Source organism: Lissotriton helveticus, chromosome 1_1, assembly GCF_964261635.1.
Source record: "Lissotriton helveticus chromosome 1_1, aLisHel1.1, whole genome shotgun sequence".
Taxonomy (NCBI): domain Eukaryota; kingdom Metazoa; phylum Chordata; class Amphibia; order Caudata; family Salamandridae; genus Lissotriton; species Lissotriton helveticus.
In genome coordinates this window covers 1,664,466,807-1,664,487,539 of record NC_136057.1, presented here as the reverse complement: position 1 = coordinate 1,664,487,539, position 20,733 = coordinate 1,664,466,807, and the positions used below count along the sequence as shown (strand labels likewise).

Genomic DNA, 20,733 nt, shown 5'->3' with positions numbered 1-20,733 from the left:
TCTCCCAACTGCCACAGCTTGGGAGAGAACGGCCCGGGCCTCCTCCGGGCAACGAGACAGCACTTGAGCAACAGTATCCCAGATTGTATGGGAGTATCGGCCCAAGAGGCATGCAGTATTCACGGAGCGCAGTGCCAAGCTGGAGGAAGAGAACATGCGCTTCCCAAGATGATCCAGCTTCTTAGATTCCCCGTCTGAGGGAATAGAAGGGAATGCACCTTTGGAAGAAGAGGCTTGGACCACTTCTCGGGAAAAGGGTGTTAGGTGAGGAAAACTGGGTTGCCCGGGGCCAGGTGGTGGCGGCAGGCAATCGTCCTTTCCACAGGAGCCCCTGTGCTGGGCTTGGACCAGGTGCCCACAAGGACGTCAGTGAGGTCTTCGTTGAAGGGCAGGAGTCAAGGTAGGGGGAGAAAGCATGCCAAGGTCTGGAGGGGTGTCACTGGCGTCACCCAGGTCCTCTCTCTGGTGCGGCTCTTCAAGCTGGTCTGCTAAAGGGTCTGATGACCCCTCCAAGTCCTCATCACTATCGTCTGGGCAATACGGAACACCAGGGATAAACAAGGGAACAAAAGTACCCTCCGGCGACTGGTTCGACATTGTTCTGGCTCCAGGCCCATCTCGGGGATAAGGATGGGACTGCGTCGGCCAGGTGCGCGGCTGATGCCAGGATCGTCGCTGGGGAAGGTCGAGTAAGATCGACCAGCATCGATCTGGATCCAGGCCTGTATCTACGGGGGCCTTCAGGTGTCGGGCCGGAGCAGCCGGCATTGAAGGCTAAGGGCCCCCATCTGACTCCATGGGGCCTGACGGTGCGCCGGCAGAGTCGGGCAGCCCAAAGATACAGTGAAAAGCTTCGTAAAATGTATGAAGTTGGGCAGGGGACGCCATGGCTCCCGGAAACGGGGGGAGGCGTGGAGTCGTCTCTGAATCAGGCACCGGAGATGGAGCCTTAAGAGTGACAACGCTTCGGATTCCGTGACATGTCAGCCGAGCGACGGGGAGAAGGCGAAGAGTGCCGGTGCTTCTTTACGTTCTTGTGCTTCGACTTACCCGAGGAGTTCGAAGACTTGGAATGGGAAGAGGTGTGGGGGTTCTGTGACCGGTCTCGAGACCTTCCCCTCGAACGAGATCGGGAACAACGCGGAGCCGACCGCCAGGCATCCAAGAGTTTTTGGGACAGCTCCAGCAAAGACTTAGGATTCATGGCCCAGCAGTTGGAGCACAACTTAGTGGTCGCGCTCCAGACACCAAAGGCACAGGAACTGCGGGTCTGTCACTGACTGCAGCCTGTGACAGGGCCCGCAAGGCTTGAAGCCGGTCCAACAATGCGAAATCCCTCGCACACTAGAAATCAAAAACTCGGAAAAAAGTCAACAAGATGCCGAAAAAAGTTTAGTAAAAAAGTGACTAAAGGGGTAGATCTCTCGGATCTGCGCTAGGCTGGCATGGAAAGAACTGACGTCAGCGCACAGGGGCGGCGTCTAAGTAGACACCGCGACGTCATTCCGGCAACCACGATGGACACAGAGTTGATCGACGCCACCTACTGACGCGCAGGGGTACAACTAAGAAAAATTCTTCAGATCCAGTCTGACGCCCGGGGAAAATTCTAAGGTAAGGAATCTATAACTAACTATTTCTTTCAGATAAATAGTGTGATGTGTGGACAATTCTCCAAAACCCTTCACTATCATTTTAACACAGGAAATCTGACTACATAAAGAAAGCATGAAGACAGGCTATCCCACTTTCTGTCATGGTGACTTCCAACATGCACTATGAGCTTCCTTTAGATTTACAATCCCCCTAAACGGTCCCACCACATTTACATAAAACAGCGCTGTAGCAAGAATGTTGTCACTTTTCTAAAATTATACTTTAACCCTCCCATCGACTTCACCAACATTAAAGCAACATTTGCTGCTTATGGAGGCCACTTTAACCCCTTCTGGAATAGGCATAGGTGTTTACATGGGCATCCTTTGGTAAAGAACCAGTCCTGCTGGACCACAAGCAAGACCAGCATACAAAAAGAGAGAGGGCTATAGAGAGAAAGAGATGGGAGAGCTAAGGAGAGATCAGAAGAGAACAAGAGAGATTGTGATTGTGTTGTTTTTGTCATGTTTCCCACCTGACCTATCCCTGCACCTAGAAGGGAGAACCATCTGCCAGCTCAGATACCAAAAAATATCTGCACACTCCCCTCATAGGTCATCCTTTCTGCAACCTTTAGCTTTTAATGTTCATCATTTGCTCCATTTTTCTAATCATTGCAATTTTCTAAATATCTATAAAACACATGAAGGCACCTTGAGAAACAAATGGAGGCCCTTAGCTGTACTTGTGGCCTTGACATCCCTGAATTGTGTTGCTGGAGACCCGATATTGTGTGGGTGTTGGAATATGTCCCTCTGAATTTGATGCTTCTCTTGGAGTAATCCTGAACACCATAAAGAGCCTTTAAGAGTATAATCAATCGGATCGATGTTAGTAATGGTGTGAATCCTTCAATCAACGTATATTCGCTACGACACTGCGGAGGGTCAATGTCTGCTACTCTATTCACATGTTGACCAACATGACAATGCTATTGACGTATGGATCTGTGAGTGAATAACCTTAATAAGAATCACACTTTTCTATTCCTCTTTGTATTATAACCCTGGGCGGAGTTGGCAGAGTGGGACTATGCGGAGGTCCACGGAGTTGGGGACAAACTCAGCTCCGTTCCGCCACCCGCCGCCACCCCCTATTAAGAATTAATTAAAAGTACATGAAAGATTAAAGAAAAATGACTTACCTACACTGCAGCGTCCCAGGGCTGCCTTCCTCCTTTTCTTTGCTGTTTCAGGGTGATCTGCGCATGTGCATGCGCAGATCACCCTGAGATGGCAAAGAAGAGGTAAGTCTTTTATCTTTAATCTTCCATGTACTTTTAATTAATTCTTAATAGGGGGGGTGGGCTGGTCAACTCCGCTTCACTGCGGAGTGTGCAGATATTTGACTACTTCGCATTCTCCGCGGAGTAGGCAAATCTCTGCACACTCCTTGGGCAGAGTGGAGTTCTCCGCCCACGGTTAATTATGACCTTACATCAGATCTTATTGGAGTACCGAAAAAGTTTGATGCCTTATTCGTCAGGGTACAACTATCATTTTTCTACTGAACTTTTGACGGAAATCACTTTTTTCCCATCATACTCTCCACGAAAGCTGCTCTATCAAATGACCTGCTTACTTTTCTAACCTTTTTATTCGCATTACTCCTTTCCAAGTTCAACAAACACTTTAATAATACATATCTTGCGTAGCGTATGCCACCACGATGGGCGTCATTTATGGATCTCAATAGGTAGAAGCTGCTATCTCTGTTTTGCCCCTTTGACCTGTGGCAATGCCCTTTCGAGCCTTGCCTTAACAACTGCTGGGGCAACACTAGGAGTAGAGAAAAACAAGGCGCCAGAGCCCTATTTGTCTTTCAGTGCCCATGCATCTCATCCTCTTAAATTTTAGAAAGCAGATGCATGCTCCCAGTGAATGGAGAAACTGCTGAGTGCACATTCTCAAAAGTAACTTGTTGGCAGCTATTACTTTAAAAATCTCCCTTCCACTCCTAATAGATGAAACATTATAGCAGATTAGCCTCGAGTTCAAACTTCAGGCCTGAGAAAAAAAGCCTGAGCTGCAGGTGAATGGAAGTAGTTGGGTCGGGCATGAGCTTGGAGGGTTGGCAAATCCTGGCCATTCTCCTCACTCATGACTGTGCCAAGAAGTCGATTCACAGGTACAGGCTACGGGCAGGGGCGGCTGGCATGGGTGCGGGTGGGGGGGGGGGAGCGAGCGGGCTGCTTTAAAAATAATAATAATTTTTAAAACACTTACCTTGCCACGGCCGGGTCCCGTGTCTTCTCTCCTGCTCACCTATCTCCGACTCTAGCTCGGAACAAGAAGCAGGCAGCCAGGTTCTCACCCCTAAGGCAATCACAATCCTCAAATGCGAGTGGTCTGAGAATTGTGGTCTAATGCAGCCTGCATGGAGAACAGGGGAGTGCGCATGGCTGTTTTGGGTGGCCTGCAGCCCCGCCCCACCCTGCCCCACCCCTTCACGCACTGCCGCAGCAGGAGGAAAAAATAAAATTATAATAATATTCAGTTATTATCATTTTTATCCTTTCTTTGCTGCACTTGGCAGTGGGGCTACGCTCCTCCGCCTTAGCAGAGGAGCCACCACTAGCTATGGGGACAGAAGCAAAAGACGAAAAGCACGATGTGTGTATGGAGTGCAACAGGGGGGCAGTTCAGCCTTTGTTTCCAGAACAGCAAGTAGGTTGGAAAGGAGAAAGAAGAACTAAGGGGAGAAAAGGGTGGGATACAACCGTGGAGAAGAAATGGAAAGGCAGAGGCCAGAAAAAGGAGAGCGGACGGTAGGGAAGAAAATGAGAGAAGAATATGAAAGTAGAGGTCCAAAGGAGGGAAATGAAATAACATTGAGGAAGGAGAGAGGAAACTGGTTGACAGAAGGAAAGAGGGTGTGAAGAATTGAAAAGAGAAAACATGGAGAAGAGATGAAAGAAGGAAAAAGAGTTGGAGACAGGAAGAACTGATGAATGAAGGATTGACAGTACAAGGCACAAGGGGACGGATAGGAATGAGAACACAAAGAAAGCTTGACAAGCAGGCTGATCATTTGCCAATTAGGCAGCTAGCAGGTGGTACTTTCCCTCATCTAACACCTTCAGTTTCAGGAAGCAAGTTAAGACTAGGGGTGTGCGAAATTCACATAATTTGCCTTTATGGCAAAGTTAGACAAAATGCGGATCCATCAATTCATACTATATTCAACATGAAAAGTGTCCACAGAGCTTTTTTTGTCAAAATTTGATTTGAGAACAACAACTGCCTCTCACGTTCTGTTCTTCCATTGTGTTTTCAGAAAATGTGCACAGTGAATAGCACGGTTGAGATAAATTCTCACCACAAATGGTGTTTAATTATGAGAAATGCCATACTTTTGGGAAATTTGGGTAACAAGCATAATGCCAAATTCCTGACATTACGTAAATTAAATGAGTGTCATTTCAGTTTCGCCCAGGCAGAATTAAGACCTAGCTTTTCACTCTGTAGATAAAAATGGTTGTGAGTTCTCTTTCCAGCAGCGGGCAATTGCACGTTTTAGAAATATTTTAAAATAAATAAATAAGGCCTAACAACTTAGACAAAATGGATGACGTGTAGAGGGAGGCCTGGGGAGGGTGAAAAGGAAAAGGCTGAGGATAATTCTTGCTACCACAATTTTGGTGGTTCTACTGCTCATATAATACCTTTATAATATTCATTTTAGAGAAGCTGAGTCACTAACACCAAATGGATGAAGAATTAAGTCATCCTCAATGGAAATTTAATTATTTTAGGAGCTGCATGTAATGACTGCATCTATGGGGATTTATATATTGTGAAACGAGTGACAGTGCACCCGAGTACTTTAGGACCAAGAACTAAAAGTGAGAATGAATGGCTTAAATTAAGGAGGGGTGCGGATGGGAGGGCAATAAAGGGCAGGCAACAGGGCTGCATTGGCCATTTATCCAATGGGTATTTCTTTGGGGTTGTGGGAGCCAGTGGAGGCCAATTTCTGAATGACTTGCCTCAAGGTATTTGGCATGCTACAGAGGATTCATCTTTTTTTCCTGCCCTTATTTTGGGACCTGTAGGAAAATGCATCCTTTTAGCATAGTAACCCGCAATTTGTTTGGTCTGATGCTATTGGTTTTTGACTCTGTGCACTCGGACTCTGATAACCAGGCCCCAGTGCATGTGCTCTGAACCCTAAAAGGTGTCAAATTTGACTATACTCCTAATTGGCCAATTTAAATTACCTACAAGTCCTTAGTATATGATACCAAGTCTATCCAGGGCCTGCCTGCAAGTTAGAGGTTCCTAGTGGACTGCAACACCTATTGTGTTCATACAAAAGTGACATTTTAAAGCATATCTCCAGGCCTAACCTGCCAGGCTGGGTGTACAGTTTTAAACCTTTTGTGAGTCCTCAACCTTCCTTCTAAATACTTATTAGTCAACCCCGCCGCCATAGGCAGGCCTTAGATTCCCATAGGGCAGGGAGCATGGTATTTAAAAAGTAGGGCATGTATATTTTTGTCTTTTACATGTCCTGGCAGTGAAAAACCTCTAAAGTCGTTTTCAGTGTGACAGGATTGGGTCTCCCATATGCCATATGAAAGTACTGTTTTATGTTATATCACCTTACAATGCCTAACTTCAGTTTGGGAGTCGCTAGAAAAATGATTCAAGGACTCATTTTATTAGTCATTTAAATATATTACTGTTTTGATTAGACTTTTATAAAGTTATCATTTCCTTGCCTGAGCCAAATGTGCCTTTCTGCCAATGTTCACTGTCACCCAAGAGAAAAATGGCTCCTTAATTAGGTGTGCAGTGGCTACGAAAGCTGAGACAAAGGCAGAGGGGTTGATCTTCAATTGACAGGATGGCCATCATGGCCTTCAAAGGATGCCTAGCCTGTCACTGACAGATGACACTCACACCCAGGCCTGCCTCCTCTCTTTTTCTGCTAGCCAGACAGGCACCACTCTCAGGGGGAGAGGACCTGCCTCCAGACTGGTTTTGAGTGACTACAGGAGAGGGTGCCTAGAGTGGGCATAGGATCCTTGTACAAGGGAGTAATGGTTATGATATCTTGGTACTAGGTAAAGAGGGGAACTGTGGGATAGTTTACAATAAAAGATATCAAAAGTGCTGCAAATGTGGGTAGGTGAAAAAGTGGGTAGGACCAGCCCTAGATTATGTTGTAGTAAGCTCTGACCCCCACGTGCTGTTTCTGAGGTACTGGAACCCCTGGCTGGTGTTAGACTGTACTTGCCCTGCCTTAACTGCAAAAGATGGGACTTAAAACATGTTTGCCAATTTTCTGCCTGGAAATCTGACAGACACAGGGATCGAAGCCATCTACGTTGAATCTTCGATCAGACTTAACTTGCTGGTTTGACCCACTGGAAGAAATCCGGCTTCCAGAAAAGTTTCTACGACTGAGCGTAGAGGGCTTCACGGGGACTGACACTGAGCAGCACCTGATTGACGCACAGGCCTACCTGGGTACAGATTTCGGCAGCTCGGAGCTTTCCCAACTTCATCGATTAACACAATGGAACCCTGCTCTTCAGCAACCCACCATTGTGGAACCCTGCTTCGTATCCAGCTCACCTTATCGGCAACTCGTTGACGACCACCTTTTCCTCCATAAACGTTTCCAAGTCTGAAGGTAACTCTTTGACTGGGAGAAACTTGTATCTGACCCACGCTCCACAGCGGTTAGCCTTAAACTTACCTTTGTCCCAGTCCAGGACGACCAGTAGTCGGCAGTTAGCGCATTGCACTTTTTGATGCTATTTTTATTTAAAAATGTATATCTCTGGTTGCCCTTGTTGGATTTTTGTCATTTTGCTTATTAACATATTCTCCATTTTTATAAATGCTTTACACATTTTCTGAAGGTAAGCCTGTCTGCTCTGTGCCGTAGCTACCTGGGTTTAACCTCAGATTTAAATTACTGAAACCTTTACTGGACTTAACTAGAATAGTGACATTATTACTTGTGGTGGAGTACCAACAACCCCAACTAATAATCCACTTTCTCACAGGACCCACACAGCATAACTCACCATCAGACACTATTTATGGTGCTTCAGCATTTTAATGACATTTAGGAAAGAAAGAGCTGAGGGAAGTGAAACAGAGAGGGGCTGATGGGAAATAGGTGGTAAAATAACTTTTTATCTGCTTTAGTAACCTTCTTGCTATGTCATTATTCCTCCACTTGAAGATTTTTTACGCCTTTAGTGGTGTCTCTTCCTATAGTGTAATCAGGATAAAAGATCATTTGACCTCATTTTCTGTAATGTCATCAGGCCCAAGGGCATTAGATGTCCCTTTCGCTAAACTACGGATTTTGATGAATTGCCCTCCATGCTTGCTCCCCACTCACCAACCAAACAAGACTGAGGGAAGACATGTCTGGGGTGGTTCTGTTCCTTGTGATCTATATTCATTTGCACTGATGTTCTAATTTATATATTTTCACGTAGTTTGTTGTTTGTGATAATGTGCCAGTCATTTGTGCAGTGATGTTTTGCAGTAGTAAAAATGTATGTTTACATTGGAGTTTGTTTATCGCCTGCGGGGAGGGCTTTTGTGATGTGATTGCCTATTTTTGAGGGCCCCCTCCCCCGTCAGCAGTAAGGCAGTGGTGCAGTAAGGCAGTGGTGCAGTGCAGCGTGGCACAATACTTACTCAAAATCAGTCTGATCCCTGAGTTCAGTCAGCGGCTGGAAAACCATGCTTCGTTTCCGCATTCCGAGCAGGCAAGCTGAGTCGGAGGTATTGGCGAATATCCGGCCTGAAAGATAGATGTCAGTGTGACAGAAAATCGATACTGTGCTCTGATGCTTCTGCGAAGACACTCGAGGACATTGCATTCTTACCGTGTCTGGAGCACTCCTTAATTTTTCCTGTAATCCAAGTTATCGCTTTTGCACCCATTTTGGTGCCAAAGTTTCGGTCAAATGGAGTGGGCGTTCCACCCTGTGAGAGACAAAAGAAAGGATTATTTGTATTTCTTATATGCAAGCTGATATGGTAAAAGGTGTATGGTACATATGCAAGGACACACAGACTCCTTAAGCAGAATGAGAGCTGCACGTGCTACGGCTTCCTTCTTGCTAATAACACCAGAAAGGGTCCCTTAACCCATGAACTACAACCAAGCATCACAAGGTCCTGCTTTACTGGCCAGGGGTGTTTACTGTGCTTTAAGAGCTATCCTTCTGTTGAATCGTGTCTGGCCCCACACCCTCAGCAATTGCCCCTTTGCTTCATGCACAGCTCGTTTGACCCGTTGGTTTAGAATAATGTAAATCTTGTGAAGTTCCAACAGACATACAAACTAACAAAACTACATAAAAATAACTTTGACATGAGCTAAAAACGCCTGCTTCAGGGATTGTACTAACCATGCACTATAACCGGGACGGATACTGCAAATGTAAAGATCCGTAAAATCTGGAGTGGCTCCAGCAACGTATGCGCCAATGTTGGACACCGCTGTACGGATGCCCTGTTGAGAAGTGCAGGGTTCTCAATGTGTCACATGTCAGACCTGGGTCACACATGGGTAGTTAATCGAGTCCCAGTTTTCTACTTTATTTTTTGGTTCTAGCTTTTTGCCACTATAAATGACATTTCTAGGCACAGACACAAGGCCACACGAGCTGCTGCGGATTCCAGAGCTAGGGAGTTGCTGGAGATCCCGGTAAAATCCCACTGAGAAGTGCTGATAATGTTGTGCCTCATCCTCGATGAGACCTGCAGGTCACATATGACTGTAGCATCTCTATGGAAATCCAGCAGGCCACAAGTGTGGAAGAACCTGGGTCAGACAACACTATCTGAACTGCAGGGATTGGCTCTAAGAGTCAGCTGCTTTTTTGTGGCCCTTTTCTTGTGTTTGTTGTCAGGATAATGATGATCCTTGGTGATGCTGTTCTCTCAAGAGACCTCTTCGGGGAGCAACCTTGCGATGGATGAGGACTTCGATGTCGAGTCGCTTTGTGGCTAGGAAAGCTTGGTGTCTCCCAAATAGATTTAGGGCACATGAGGGAACACCAGTTTCATGTACTGGCCTCATTATTTCAGCACTTAAGCAGAGTGAGCGAGAAGGCTCATGGGGTGAAGCCGGCTACAAGGAGGATCCCCGGATGATCAACCAAGCCTGGGTCTCCTGGTTTCATACAGTATTCTATCGCAATGGGATGGAAGTCCATGGCGACAACGGGAGACTGCAGACCAATCATGCATGGGTTACAACTGACCACATTCAGAGAGACAAGCTTCATTTGTGTTCCATCATTTTACACAGCCACTGCCCTCAGCTTCGCCCACACTGTTAGAGGCCAGACATGCCTGCAGCAGGCAGCCAGTGTTATTACTGGCTCAGCCTGGTGACAAACAGGATAAGGTGTCCCTACACGTCTTTATAAACAGTGTGGCCTTGTACCCAGGCATGCGGCCTACTAATGTGCACTAGAACCATGTGCTTGGTATGCAGGGCCGGATTAGGAACACAAACCAGCCCTGGCAATTTGATTGCCCCCCGGGGAGGATGGGGTACTTAAGTGGGTGGGCGAGGATGCAAGCGTGAAGCACTGCTGCCCAACTAAACTGGCCCCCAGCTCTGCTGCTTTTGTTACTGGGGGTCGATATTGTAGCACTGCGCAAAACCGGCCCCCACCATTCCAGCCTTCCAGAGGAAACTCCCACATCGGCCCTGTTGGTATGTTCCTAAATGTAACCGTCCATTACTGAGAGAATAAAGAAAGTTGAAGGCAACAAGACTGCGAAATGCTTTATTGACTAAATAAGTCAATCGTTCTATTTCAGTAGCTGTATTCACAGACTACATCTTCCTGTGTCTCTTAAATTTAAAAATGTGAACATTTTGGAAGACAAAGTAGGGGATTTTGGGTCTTCCATTGCACTATTTTTCAAGTGTATATTTTTAGGGGTGCAGGAAGGGGTCTGAAAATGTGCGGAAACCCTGTTTTTTGCAATAAAGGTGTTGAATAGCCAAATCTGGCAAAAGAGGTATCATTCGGATGAATTCTGACTTTTTTTTGTATCCCTCATTTCCTCTAAAGCGGTATTCAGACATATAGTAAAAGACTGCATTCGGGACCGAGGGACCCATGTATGTGTCACTGCAATACCCCATCCCAGGTTTACTGATTATGGATGTACTTAAGCCTAACGTGTAGTGTACAAAACCTGTTGCTCACAAATGACACAGGAATAATCTAGTATGATCCTGAAATTAACAGCTGGTTTGCCAAGGCAACTGATAATTTCGCGCCCCTTACTAACTGTAACAGTAAGACTCGCAGAAGGGACCCCTCAGCCCCCTGGTTCGCTCAAGCCTTTGCGACCAAAAACAAAAGTTGTAAAAGGGCCGAGGGACGATGGCAGGCCCATTATAAGGAGGAAAATAAAGAGACCTATAGGGCAGCATCAAGAACATTTCATGGGGCAATCAAGTCTTCTAAAATGTTTTTTTTATTTTGACATGAAAATCTAGGCGACCTCCAATAAACCTTGTGAAATCTTAAAAAAATTCCAAAAATATTACGGGTATCCCTCCTTCTCTGGGATTTTGTGAAAAGTTTTCTTTTCCCAGGATGATCTGTCCTCAGCAGCAGCATTAGTTGAAATAGGGCGAGGATGTGATCATAGCCGGCGGAGAATGCTACCGGTTTTCCTTTAATCAGATCTCCTTGGACGAATCCAAGTCTATTTGTGATCTGAAGTCACGCTCACCTACTGACCCTTGTCGTATTGATTTGCTCATTACAGCTGTAGACGTGATTAATCCAATTGTAAATAAGCTGCTTAACGTTTCTATTATCGCTGCGCCCTTAAATTGGAAGCAGGCTGAGCTACTCCCCCTTTCGAAAAAGCCTTAGACTGAGCCCAGTGTCTTGGCCAATTTTAGGCCTATTTCGTTATGGTCTGCTTTTTTCTAAAATTTTGGAGAAAGCCAATAATTAACAGCTCTCCAATTATTTGGAGACCAATGAGTGTTTGCAGCCCAGTCAGTTCAAATTTCGTTCTAAGTTGGAGGTATCGGAATGTATTAAACGCTCATTGGATCAGCGGGGAAAGCTGGCGCTCATCTTGTTGGAACTCTCTGCAGGGTTTGACACTGTGTCTCACATCCTTCTTCTTCAACCCTGCAGCGTATTGGTCGGGGGAGGGGAAAGGCTTGCACTGGATTGGATTAAATCCACTAGCGGCCAGCAGCAAATTAAAATGGAGGGGCGAATATTTTAACCCTCTTACAACGTAAAAAAATAAATAAATAAGAAAAGCTATCTCCAAACCCGAGCTACATTGTCAGGCTGGAGGTGGTAGGCTCAAGCTCTCAGTCTCCCTGGGAGTGCAAATTGAGGGTGCTCAGGCCAATCCTGATGCTGCCCTCATGCTGTGACAGGATTGGCCGCAGGGCAGTTTGGGAGCCTGTGCCTGCGTGCATGTGAGCCAGAAGAGGGGCGATGTGGCAGGAGTCAGGTAAGTTATTGTTTTTTTTAAATGTTTTTATTTTTGTCCCACCCTCCCCCGCCATTTGGCCCAGACAGCAGCCGCGACTGACTTCAACACCTCATCAGGGGTAGCAAGCGATATATAAATTCAAACCCTTCCCTCTTCTATCCCTCCTCTATCCTTTTTCAATCCAAATTAAAAATTCACATGTCCACCGCTCTAAATAATTTAACACCTCCCTATGCTAATTCACCACTAATCCCTTTTGGGTTCCGGAGTAGGGTGCTACTCGCTAAAAAAGCGATTTAACACCTCATCAAGGGTGGTAGGCGCTATATAAATGCAATTACAATTACCCATTGCCTCATGCTCAGTACTTTTCGCCTCAGCAGTTGGTGGCTGGAGCACAGGCTCCCAGAGCCTCATTCAACTCCCCTCTACCAATCCAGGCGCTGCTCTCATCCTGCTCAGGCAACATAAGAGAATCAAGAGGATTGGCTGGAGTATGCTGGTTCAATGCTCCTTCCAGCACTGGGGGCCTGTGCTTGCTCTCCACTCAGCTGTCTAAGATAGCTCATGTAGGAGTGTTTAAAGTGCACATCAGGCTAGCGTGGTACGACAGCTGAGCAAAATGACATGCACACTTTAAAGGGAAGTGCACACTGTGCCTCCCTGCTGCTGACCCTGCCCTCATACTCAGCTGCGGGAAAATAAAATGGTAATACATTTGTTTGGTTGAGGGAAAACTACTGCCAGTACACCGCACCTGCTGTCTCCTCCCCCCGCCGCAGCCCTTCAACACCGGGACTGCCGCCGAGCGGGGGAGTACAGACTACAGCCCCCAGAAGCCTCCGCGACTGGCCCGGAAGTCGCGTAGAGGCTTAGCGCCCGGAGGCGCCGTAAAAGGGGCTGGCCTTGCGGTGGAGCGGGTGTGATAGCGCCTAAGCCAGCGGAGTTCCGAGTTCCGTGTGTGTGCCTACCTGCACGCTGCCTGCCACCCAGGGACCCCGACCTGCCTTCAGCCCCGTCTGCCTGGGGTCTCGAGCGACCTGTTGAGGGAAAACTACTGCCAGTACACCGCACCTGCTGTCTCCTCCCCCCGCCGCAGCCCTTCAACACCGGGACTGCCGCCGAGCGGGGGAGTACAGACTACAGCCCCCAGAAGCCTCCGCGACTGGCCCGGAAGTCGCGTAGAGGCTTAGCGCCCGGAGGTGCCGTAAAAGGGGCTGGCCTTGCGGTGGAGCGGGTGTGATAGCGCCTAAGCCAGCGGAGTTCCGAGTTCCGTGTGTGTGCCTACCTGCACGCTGCCTGCCACCCAGGGACCCCGACCTGCCTTCAGCCCCGTCTGCCTGGGGTCTCGAGCGACCTGTTGAGGGAAAACTACTGCCAGTACACCGCACCTGCTGTCTCCTCCCCCCCGCCGCAGCCCTTCAACACCGGGACTGCCGCCGAGCGGGGGAGTACAGACTACAGCCCCCAGAAGCCTCCGCGACTGGCCCGGAAGTCGCGTAGAGGCTTAGCGCCCGGAGGCGCCGTAAAAGGGGCTGGCCTTGCGGTTAAGCATGAGCGCAAAATCCGCTCCGATCGCGGATTTTTCGGATTTTCGGTAAATCCGCGATCCGCGAACTCTCGCGGATTTACCGAGAATCCGCAATCCGCGATCGGAGCGGATTTTGCGGTCAAAAGTTCAAGCCCCATGTAAATAATTTACGATGGCGCCGGCAAGCTGCCAGCGCCATCCTCAAATGGTTACTTAATTAGCTTTGACAGGAAGCTCTAACAGCTTTTATCAGTTGGAGCTTCCTGTTGAAGCTAATTAAGTAACTTTTGCAGGATGGCGCTGGCAGCTTGCCGGCGCCATCGTAAAGTATTTACATGGTGTCTTCTTCTTGAATAAATATGAAGGGCAGGGTTCATTCTGGCACGACGGTCCTGGCACAAAAAAAAAAACCTCAAAAGGAAACACTTGCAGATATCAATAACGCTTGTGCCCTAGTTGAAGCTTAAATTCAGTGACTCATTCATCAGCCCAAAAATAATCGTGAGCGCCCCCGTCCGTTTGGCCCCGCCCACACACTCGAGGTGTGCACCGTCTTCCCGCCATTTACCCACTATGATGGCCATTTCACTCCAGGGACCCCTGCGCACTTCGGCGCGATTGCATAGTAACACACACTTGGTCGCTGGAACTAGTTGAAGTGCAAATGCAGTGACTCATTCATCAGCCCAAAAAAAATTGTGAGCGTTGGGAGGCTGGGCAGATGTGCCTTCTTCACAAATATACCATCGAAAATCCGCTGTGATGCTGGCCAGATGCATTTGCATCTTTGACTTTCACGAGCGCAACCCCCGTGCTGTTCCTGTGACCAGGGGGCTTCTGTCTCTTAATCTGCTGCTCTGATCGATCTCTGACCTTTAATATACACAAGAGGCATGTGCGCTCGCATGGAAGCCCCGTCCGTTTGGCCCCGCCCACACACTCGAGGAAGCCCCGCCCCAAATCCGCAAATCCGCTAAATCCGCGGATTTTGCGGATCCACGATCCGTGAATCCGCAAATCCGTGAATCGTGGATCCGCAAAATCCGCCCATGCTTACTTGCGGTGGAGCGGGTGTGATAGCGCCTAAGCCAGCGGAGTTCCGAGTTCCGTGTGTGTGCCTACCTGCACGCTGCCTGCCACCCAGGGACCCCGACCTGCCTTCAGCCCCGTCTGCCTGGGGTCTCGAGCGACCTGTTGAGGGAAAACTACTGCCAGTACACCGCACCTGCTGTCTCCTCCCCCCGCCGCAGCCCTTCAACACCGGGACTGCCGCCGAGCGGGGGAGTACAGACTACAGCCCCCAGAAGCCTCCGCGACTGGCCCGGAAGTCGCGTAGAGGCTTAGCGCCCAGAGGCGCCGTAAAAGGGGCTGGCCTTCCCGCGTCGCGGGACCGCGCGCGGGGCCGTGCCCGGGGTAAGCCCGGGCAAAGGGCGGGCCCTCTGTGGCCCTCAGAGGCCTGCAGAGTCTGGGCTGGGCAATACCCCCTGGCCGTTTCGCCGCCTATTGCAAAGGTATTTACACATTTAATCTATAAAGTTCACTGTAATGGCACCCATGGAGCCCAAGTCAAATGCCAAGAACACGGTTAAAAAAACGCCCATTCACACACGCTCTGTCACAAAGAACACTGTCCCAACTAAAACACCGCTACCAACGTTAACTGCAATTGACCGCATGCTTCAACAGACAATTGTTGTGGTAGCAAACGCCATTGAAAATACCGAGAGACGACTGTCGCTACCACCAAGTACCTGTTTAACCCAGCAGATATCACAACCCGAGGATTGTAATGTAAATAACATAAATGTGACATCACTATCAAACAATTCCATATTAATGCAATCTTACACGGGTCTCCCAGGGGCTGTATCAACTCACGTGGAAGATCCTTTCACCCTTCCTGTAGTGTTTCAAGATAGGGATAGTCGGTTGTCCTTAACTCCCAATTTACAGATTAATGTTACACCACCCAAGGAACTGGGGCCCAGTAATGCGCCTGAGACCAGCGCAATTCTGATTTCCTGTGATAATGATGATCCCATCCCCCCAATTGACTCACTCAATAATAGCTGTGTAGATACCACGACTGGCAACAGTTCTGTTCACCGCAGATCCAGACCCAGACGCACACGCAATAGAAAATTACTGGCCCCGTGTAGGGGGTGCGCGAAACAAAGGGGCAGAAGAAAGAAGGCAACTTCATCATTATTAGAACAGGCTAACGGAAGACAGACCGCAGTCAAGCCAATATTTGGGACTAAATGGCAATATCAACCCCACCACACTCAATGGGGAGTCTATAATGTGTCACATTGTGGATGCTATGAAACTCCTCATTGCCCCCCTAAATGACAAACTTGAACAGATCTGTAAAAAGGTGGAAAATTTGGAGAAATTAGGTCTAGCTAAATTAGACATCCTTGAACATTTGGGTCCACATGTCACTCCAATTCCTTCGCATGCACCCTTTGGGAATAAGGTCAACATGACTGTTACTAGTACAACTAATTCACAGGTTCCTTCCGCTAGAAATGGGGTCCCCACGGCTGCCCTCGGTAAGCCCACTAACTTATACATCAATACCCCAGGTAACACCACAAGTGGGCCCTCTGGGATAAGAGGTGGAGTGCCAACGGGTCACACCTCAGTAAACGGGAATCCACCAGCACGCAGCTGCTATAATAACATCATTCCTGCAGTGATTAATCTTCCCCCAGAAAGAAGACCATATGTGGCAATTCTTGCCAATGTCCCGAAATTGAAACCCTCCCAACCCGAAAACAGCGAAACACTTAAAAACAAAATTTTGCATTGGCTTGCCCACAATTGTGGATTCCCCCTAAGAGGGGCAAGTCAGATTCTCTCAACCCAAAGGGTAGGGTGGGTGGGCCACAGTAAAAAGGAAATAAGTGGGGACTGTGTAATCATAAACTACAAAACGACTGAATGGGCAAGAGATTCCATCTTGAACGCGCCAATCCCCTCAGATAATGATTACAACACCACCCTGTTCCCACTAGACTACTTTTACAGAAATCAGGCGGGATCTAAAATTCCCGTGCTGAATTTCAAACACCCTAGGGCAATAAATATGCCTCATCCACCTGTACAGCAGGCACCAGCGCAATCAATCAGGCACCCTTTGATTCCTTATGACCCATATAACCAACATACACCACAGCAACCATTGAACTTATTCAGAACATCAAATTCCAACTACTTCAATAACCTTAATTTCCCTGGGCCGGAAACGAGCATCTATGGTCAATATGCAGTCCCAACATCCAATAGATTCCAGATATTTAATTCCTTAGATGAAAATGATTGACTCGGGGATACTCTTGCTGACGAGTCATCTATAACTGAGGAACTTAGGTTGATGGCCGCTAAAACAGTTGAGGAATCACCAACAGACACCATTGTAGCAAAATCTAACGATCCAACTTTGATAGATGCTACCATATGCACTGGTGAAAATCACCCGGAGAACCAGATAACATCACCAGCCACAACAGTTATCGATCCACCCCAAGTAGCTGTAGAAGAGAACCTGAGGGCTATTACGTGGAATAAAGCTGGGATAGCCTCTAAGGTAAACATCCCCATATGGGCCGATTTTATTAAACAGGGTTATGACATAATCTGCCTGCAAGAAACTTGGGACAGGGAAGAAGTACATGTTGAGGGTTATACTTCTTTTAGTGTACAGGCTGTGGCATCCCAGGCTGGTAGAGCCAAGGGCGGACTTGTGACCCTGATATCCACCGCACTGACTGAGTTTCGTGTTAGTGATCATGTTGTCCTAGGAGAACACGCCTCCGTTCTGCGCATGGCCCACAGCAGAAATAGAGATTTAATAGTAGTGAACTTTTATAACAACATTGCGGGGCACAAACGGGGAATGTTTATTTATGACATAGAGCGGGCCATTGAAGTTGATCTTATCAAGTACATCCAAACCAGCTGTTATCCTATGGGTAGGAGACTTCAACATCAAAACATGTATTTATGCCCTCAAGGGGGCATGTGGCCACAGGGAGGAGTACTCAGGAAGGGAAACAAGTGTATATAATCATTTCCCGCACAATAACTATGGCAGTGCTTTAAATAACCTACTTGCTAAATATGACCTGGACCTCCTAGAATGCAACAAGAATTCGAACAATGTCAAGTGTCCGACATTTCATGGGAGAAACTGTCAATCATTCATTGATCATATTATGATATCTTGCTCCGTAGCTTATATCAACGTCTGGGTGATTGAACAATCGGTCAGTGATCATAACAGTGTAACCGTTGAATTACTGGGCTGGGGAACCAAAAAGAACATCTATGGTCAACCAATCCAGGACATTGCAGCAGAAAGACCAAATGGGATGAGGGTGAAATGGATTAAAGTTGACCCCACTCAATTTGTTGCCAACGTGATCACAAACTGTTGTAGAGAAGTTGAGTATTGCCTGACCTCGAAACCATGCCCACGAACCTTGTTATTCAACTTCCTAACTATAACAAAAACTATTGAGAAATCCCTGACGCATAAAGCCCGGAAATCAAGGAAGGTTATGGCGGTGTGGTTTGATGACTATTGTGCCTAGTCATTAAAAAGGCTGAAAACATCACTTGATGCCACTCCAAGAGACGCGAGTAAGATCAGGGAAGAGCGCCATAACTACAAAACTGCCCTCTCCACAAGGAAGAAGGAATTGCAGGATGAGGCTTGGGCGAAATTAGATCTGGCCGCAGATACTAAAGATCATAATTTTTTCTGGGACACTGTAAATAGCCCGTTCTTGAAGAACGACAATATTCCTGAATTAACTTCGCATGTCAGTTGTCAGGCTTGGATAGCACACTTCACAGGGATTTTTAACTCTGATTTTATCTCTGGTTTTATTTCTGTTTCTAATTCAAATGTTTTAACTGCCACACCAACCTGTTTTAAATGGGAGAAATTACTGTTTTCTGTGACATCAAGCGAGGTGATTGACGCAATTGAGAAGAGTAAGGGGGGGAAAGCCCCGGGACCGGATGGGGTCCCTGTGGACTTTTATAAATTCGAGATTACCCTATGGGCCCCCATTTTGACCCGTTACTTTAATGCTGCTATTGAAGACAAGTTACCAACTTCATGGGGTCAATCTATCATAGTGCCGCTTTTTAAAAAGGGCTCTAGGGCAGAAGCACGAAATTATCGCCCAATTTCACTTTTGGACTCATCATTAAAGATCTTAAGTTGTGTACTCCTGGTGAGACTAGAGTCCTGGGCAGAAGATAACAATATTCTTTCGCCCATCCAGTACGGGTTCCGTAGGGGTTTAGGAACTATGGAGCAGTGCGTGAACCTGGAACTTATTATCGGCAAGTACACAAAAGCTAAGGAAGGGAACCTGTTCATGTGCTTTGCCGATCTAAGTTCGGCATTTGATTTGGTGGAACACGCACTGCTCTGGCCAACACTACTTGCCATGGGTGCACCACCTGAAATCATTCACCTCCTGGCCAGAATGTACAGTAGTCTTTCTAGTAAGGTTAGATTTGGAACAGACGGTGAATGTACCCCCTTTTTTAAAATCGGCAGAGGGATCCGACAAGGGTGCGTGCTTGCCCCCCTTTTATTCTCCCTTTTTATAAATCAGGTTGACCAATTTTTACAAGAATCTTATGCTGATGCCCCCATCATTAATGGAAAGCAAATACCCGTCCTTTTATACGCGGACGACGCGGTCCTGATTTCCAGGACCGCGAATGGGCTGCAAAAGTTAATTAATAAGTTCCATACTTTTATCCAGGGTAGAAAGCTCAAAATCAACAAGGGCAAGACAATGACTATGACCTGTGGAAAGAAAACGAAGAAAAACAAGTCATTTTTCATTTCAAGAATCTTTATTCGGTGGTTAAAAAACACCATAAAAGCACAAGCATATATACATTGTTTAAAAAGTTATTAAACATTGAACAAGATCCTTGTACAAAATTAACATAGATAAAAATATCTGTGTACAAGTACATAAACATACATTTGATGGTAAAAAACTTTCATAACTAGCCCCTGGTCATCCTTAATCGGACCGCAACCTTAATAAAATTCATTACACAACACAAGGTAAGTGGATCGGAGGCTTTTTGCAAGAAGACTAGTGCATCCCTAGCATGTTCCTGATGGGCATTTTTTAAAATATTTACAAGGAAACTGCGCCTGGGCATAGAGTAGTATGGACAGAGCAAAACAAAATGAAGCGAGTCCTGCGGAGACCTGTTGTCGCAGCCGCAGGGTCCCTTCTGCTCAATTGACATAGAAAAGCCTGCTGGTGAAGCCAACACAAAAGACAATAAATTTAATCTAAAACGACACATTAGGAATCTGTCCTGTGCGTTATGCATTAGGTACAGGTAAGGCTCCATACCCTCCACACTCTTCACCAGGTTATGTGCCCTCACAGTCTTTTTAAGTATTTCTGCCTCAGCTCTTTCTCGGGTTTTCCGCTCTAGAAAAAATTCCCCTATTTGTTTTTTATGCTGGGCTAAGATTGTTGTTGGGTTCGTGAAGAGGTTTCCGAAGCCTAAATCTTCTAGGGATTTTTTCACGTATTTGAGCCAGGGGATGCGCATACAATTGGTCCTGTCTAAGCAATCCAGTAAGATTTCTCTACTTAAGTGCGCTTCTGGGTTAGCCCATATTTTTAACCAGGCCACAATTGGCCTGAGTTTTAACAGGTCCTCCAGATAAGGCCTCCCAAACTCCCTATGTGCTATAAATCCAGCAGTGCTGGATGGTACCCTCAGAACAGATTTCAAGTATTTATTTTCTTCCTGTTGGATTCTGGTGGTGTTCACAAATCCCCATACTTCTGCCCCGTAAATTACTTTTGAGCATGTTACGGAGCGGTACAAGTTCATTACCTGTTCCGGGCTCCAACGACCTAATCTCCTGCCATAGCCTGCTATTGCCCCGTTAGAGGCAATCATTTTACTACAGCGTTCTGTCACAAGGGAGTTAAACTGCAAAGCACCATCAAAAGTCACTCCCAGGTAGGAGAACGTTTTAACCTCCTCTATAATATGAGTACC

The 20,733-nt window shown here is 47.0% G+C and overlaps 1 protein-coding gene across 2 annotated transcripts in view; it reads right to left on the bottom strand.

Moving 5' to 3' along the window:
• The window catches only part of LOC144830473 (ATP-dependent 6-phosphofructokinase, muscle type-like), a 409,256-nt gene that overhangs the window by 12,200 nt on the left and 376,323 nt on the right, over window positions 1–20,733 (bottom strand). For both annotated transcript variants that reach the window (XM_078688915.1, XM_078688914.1), the window contains exons 21-22: window positions 8,516–8,615; window positions 8,325–8,430 (exon numbers count right to left, since the gene is read on the bottom strand). In XM_078688915.1, the coding sequence (XP_078545041.1) occupies window positions 8,325–8,430; window positions 8,516–8,615 (206 nt within the window). The remainder of the gene's footprint in view (window positions 1–8,324; window positions 8,431–8,515; window positions 8,616–20,733) is intronic.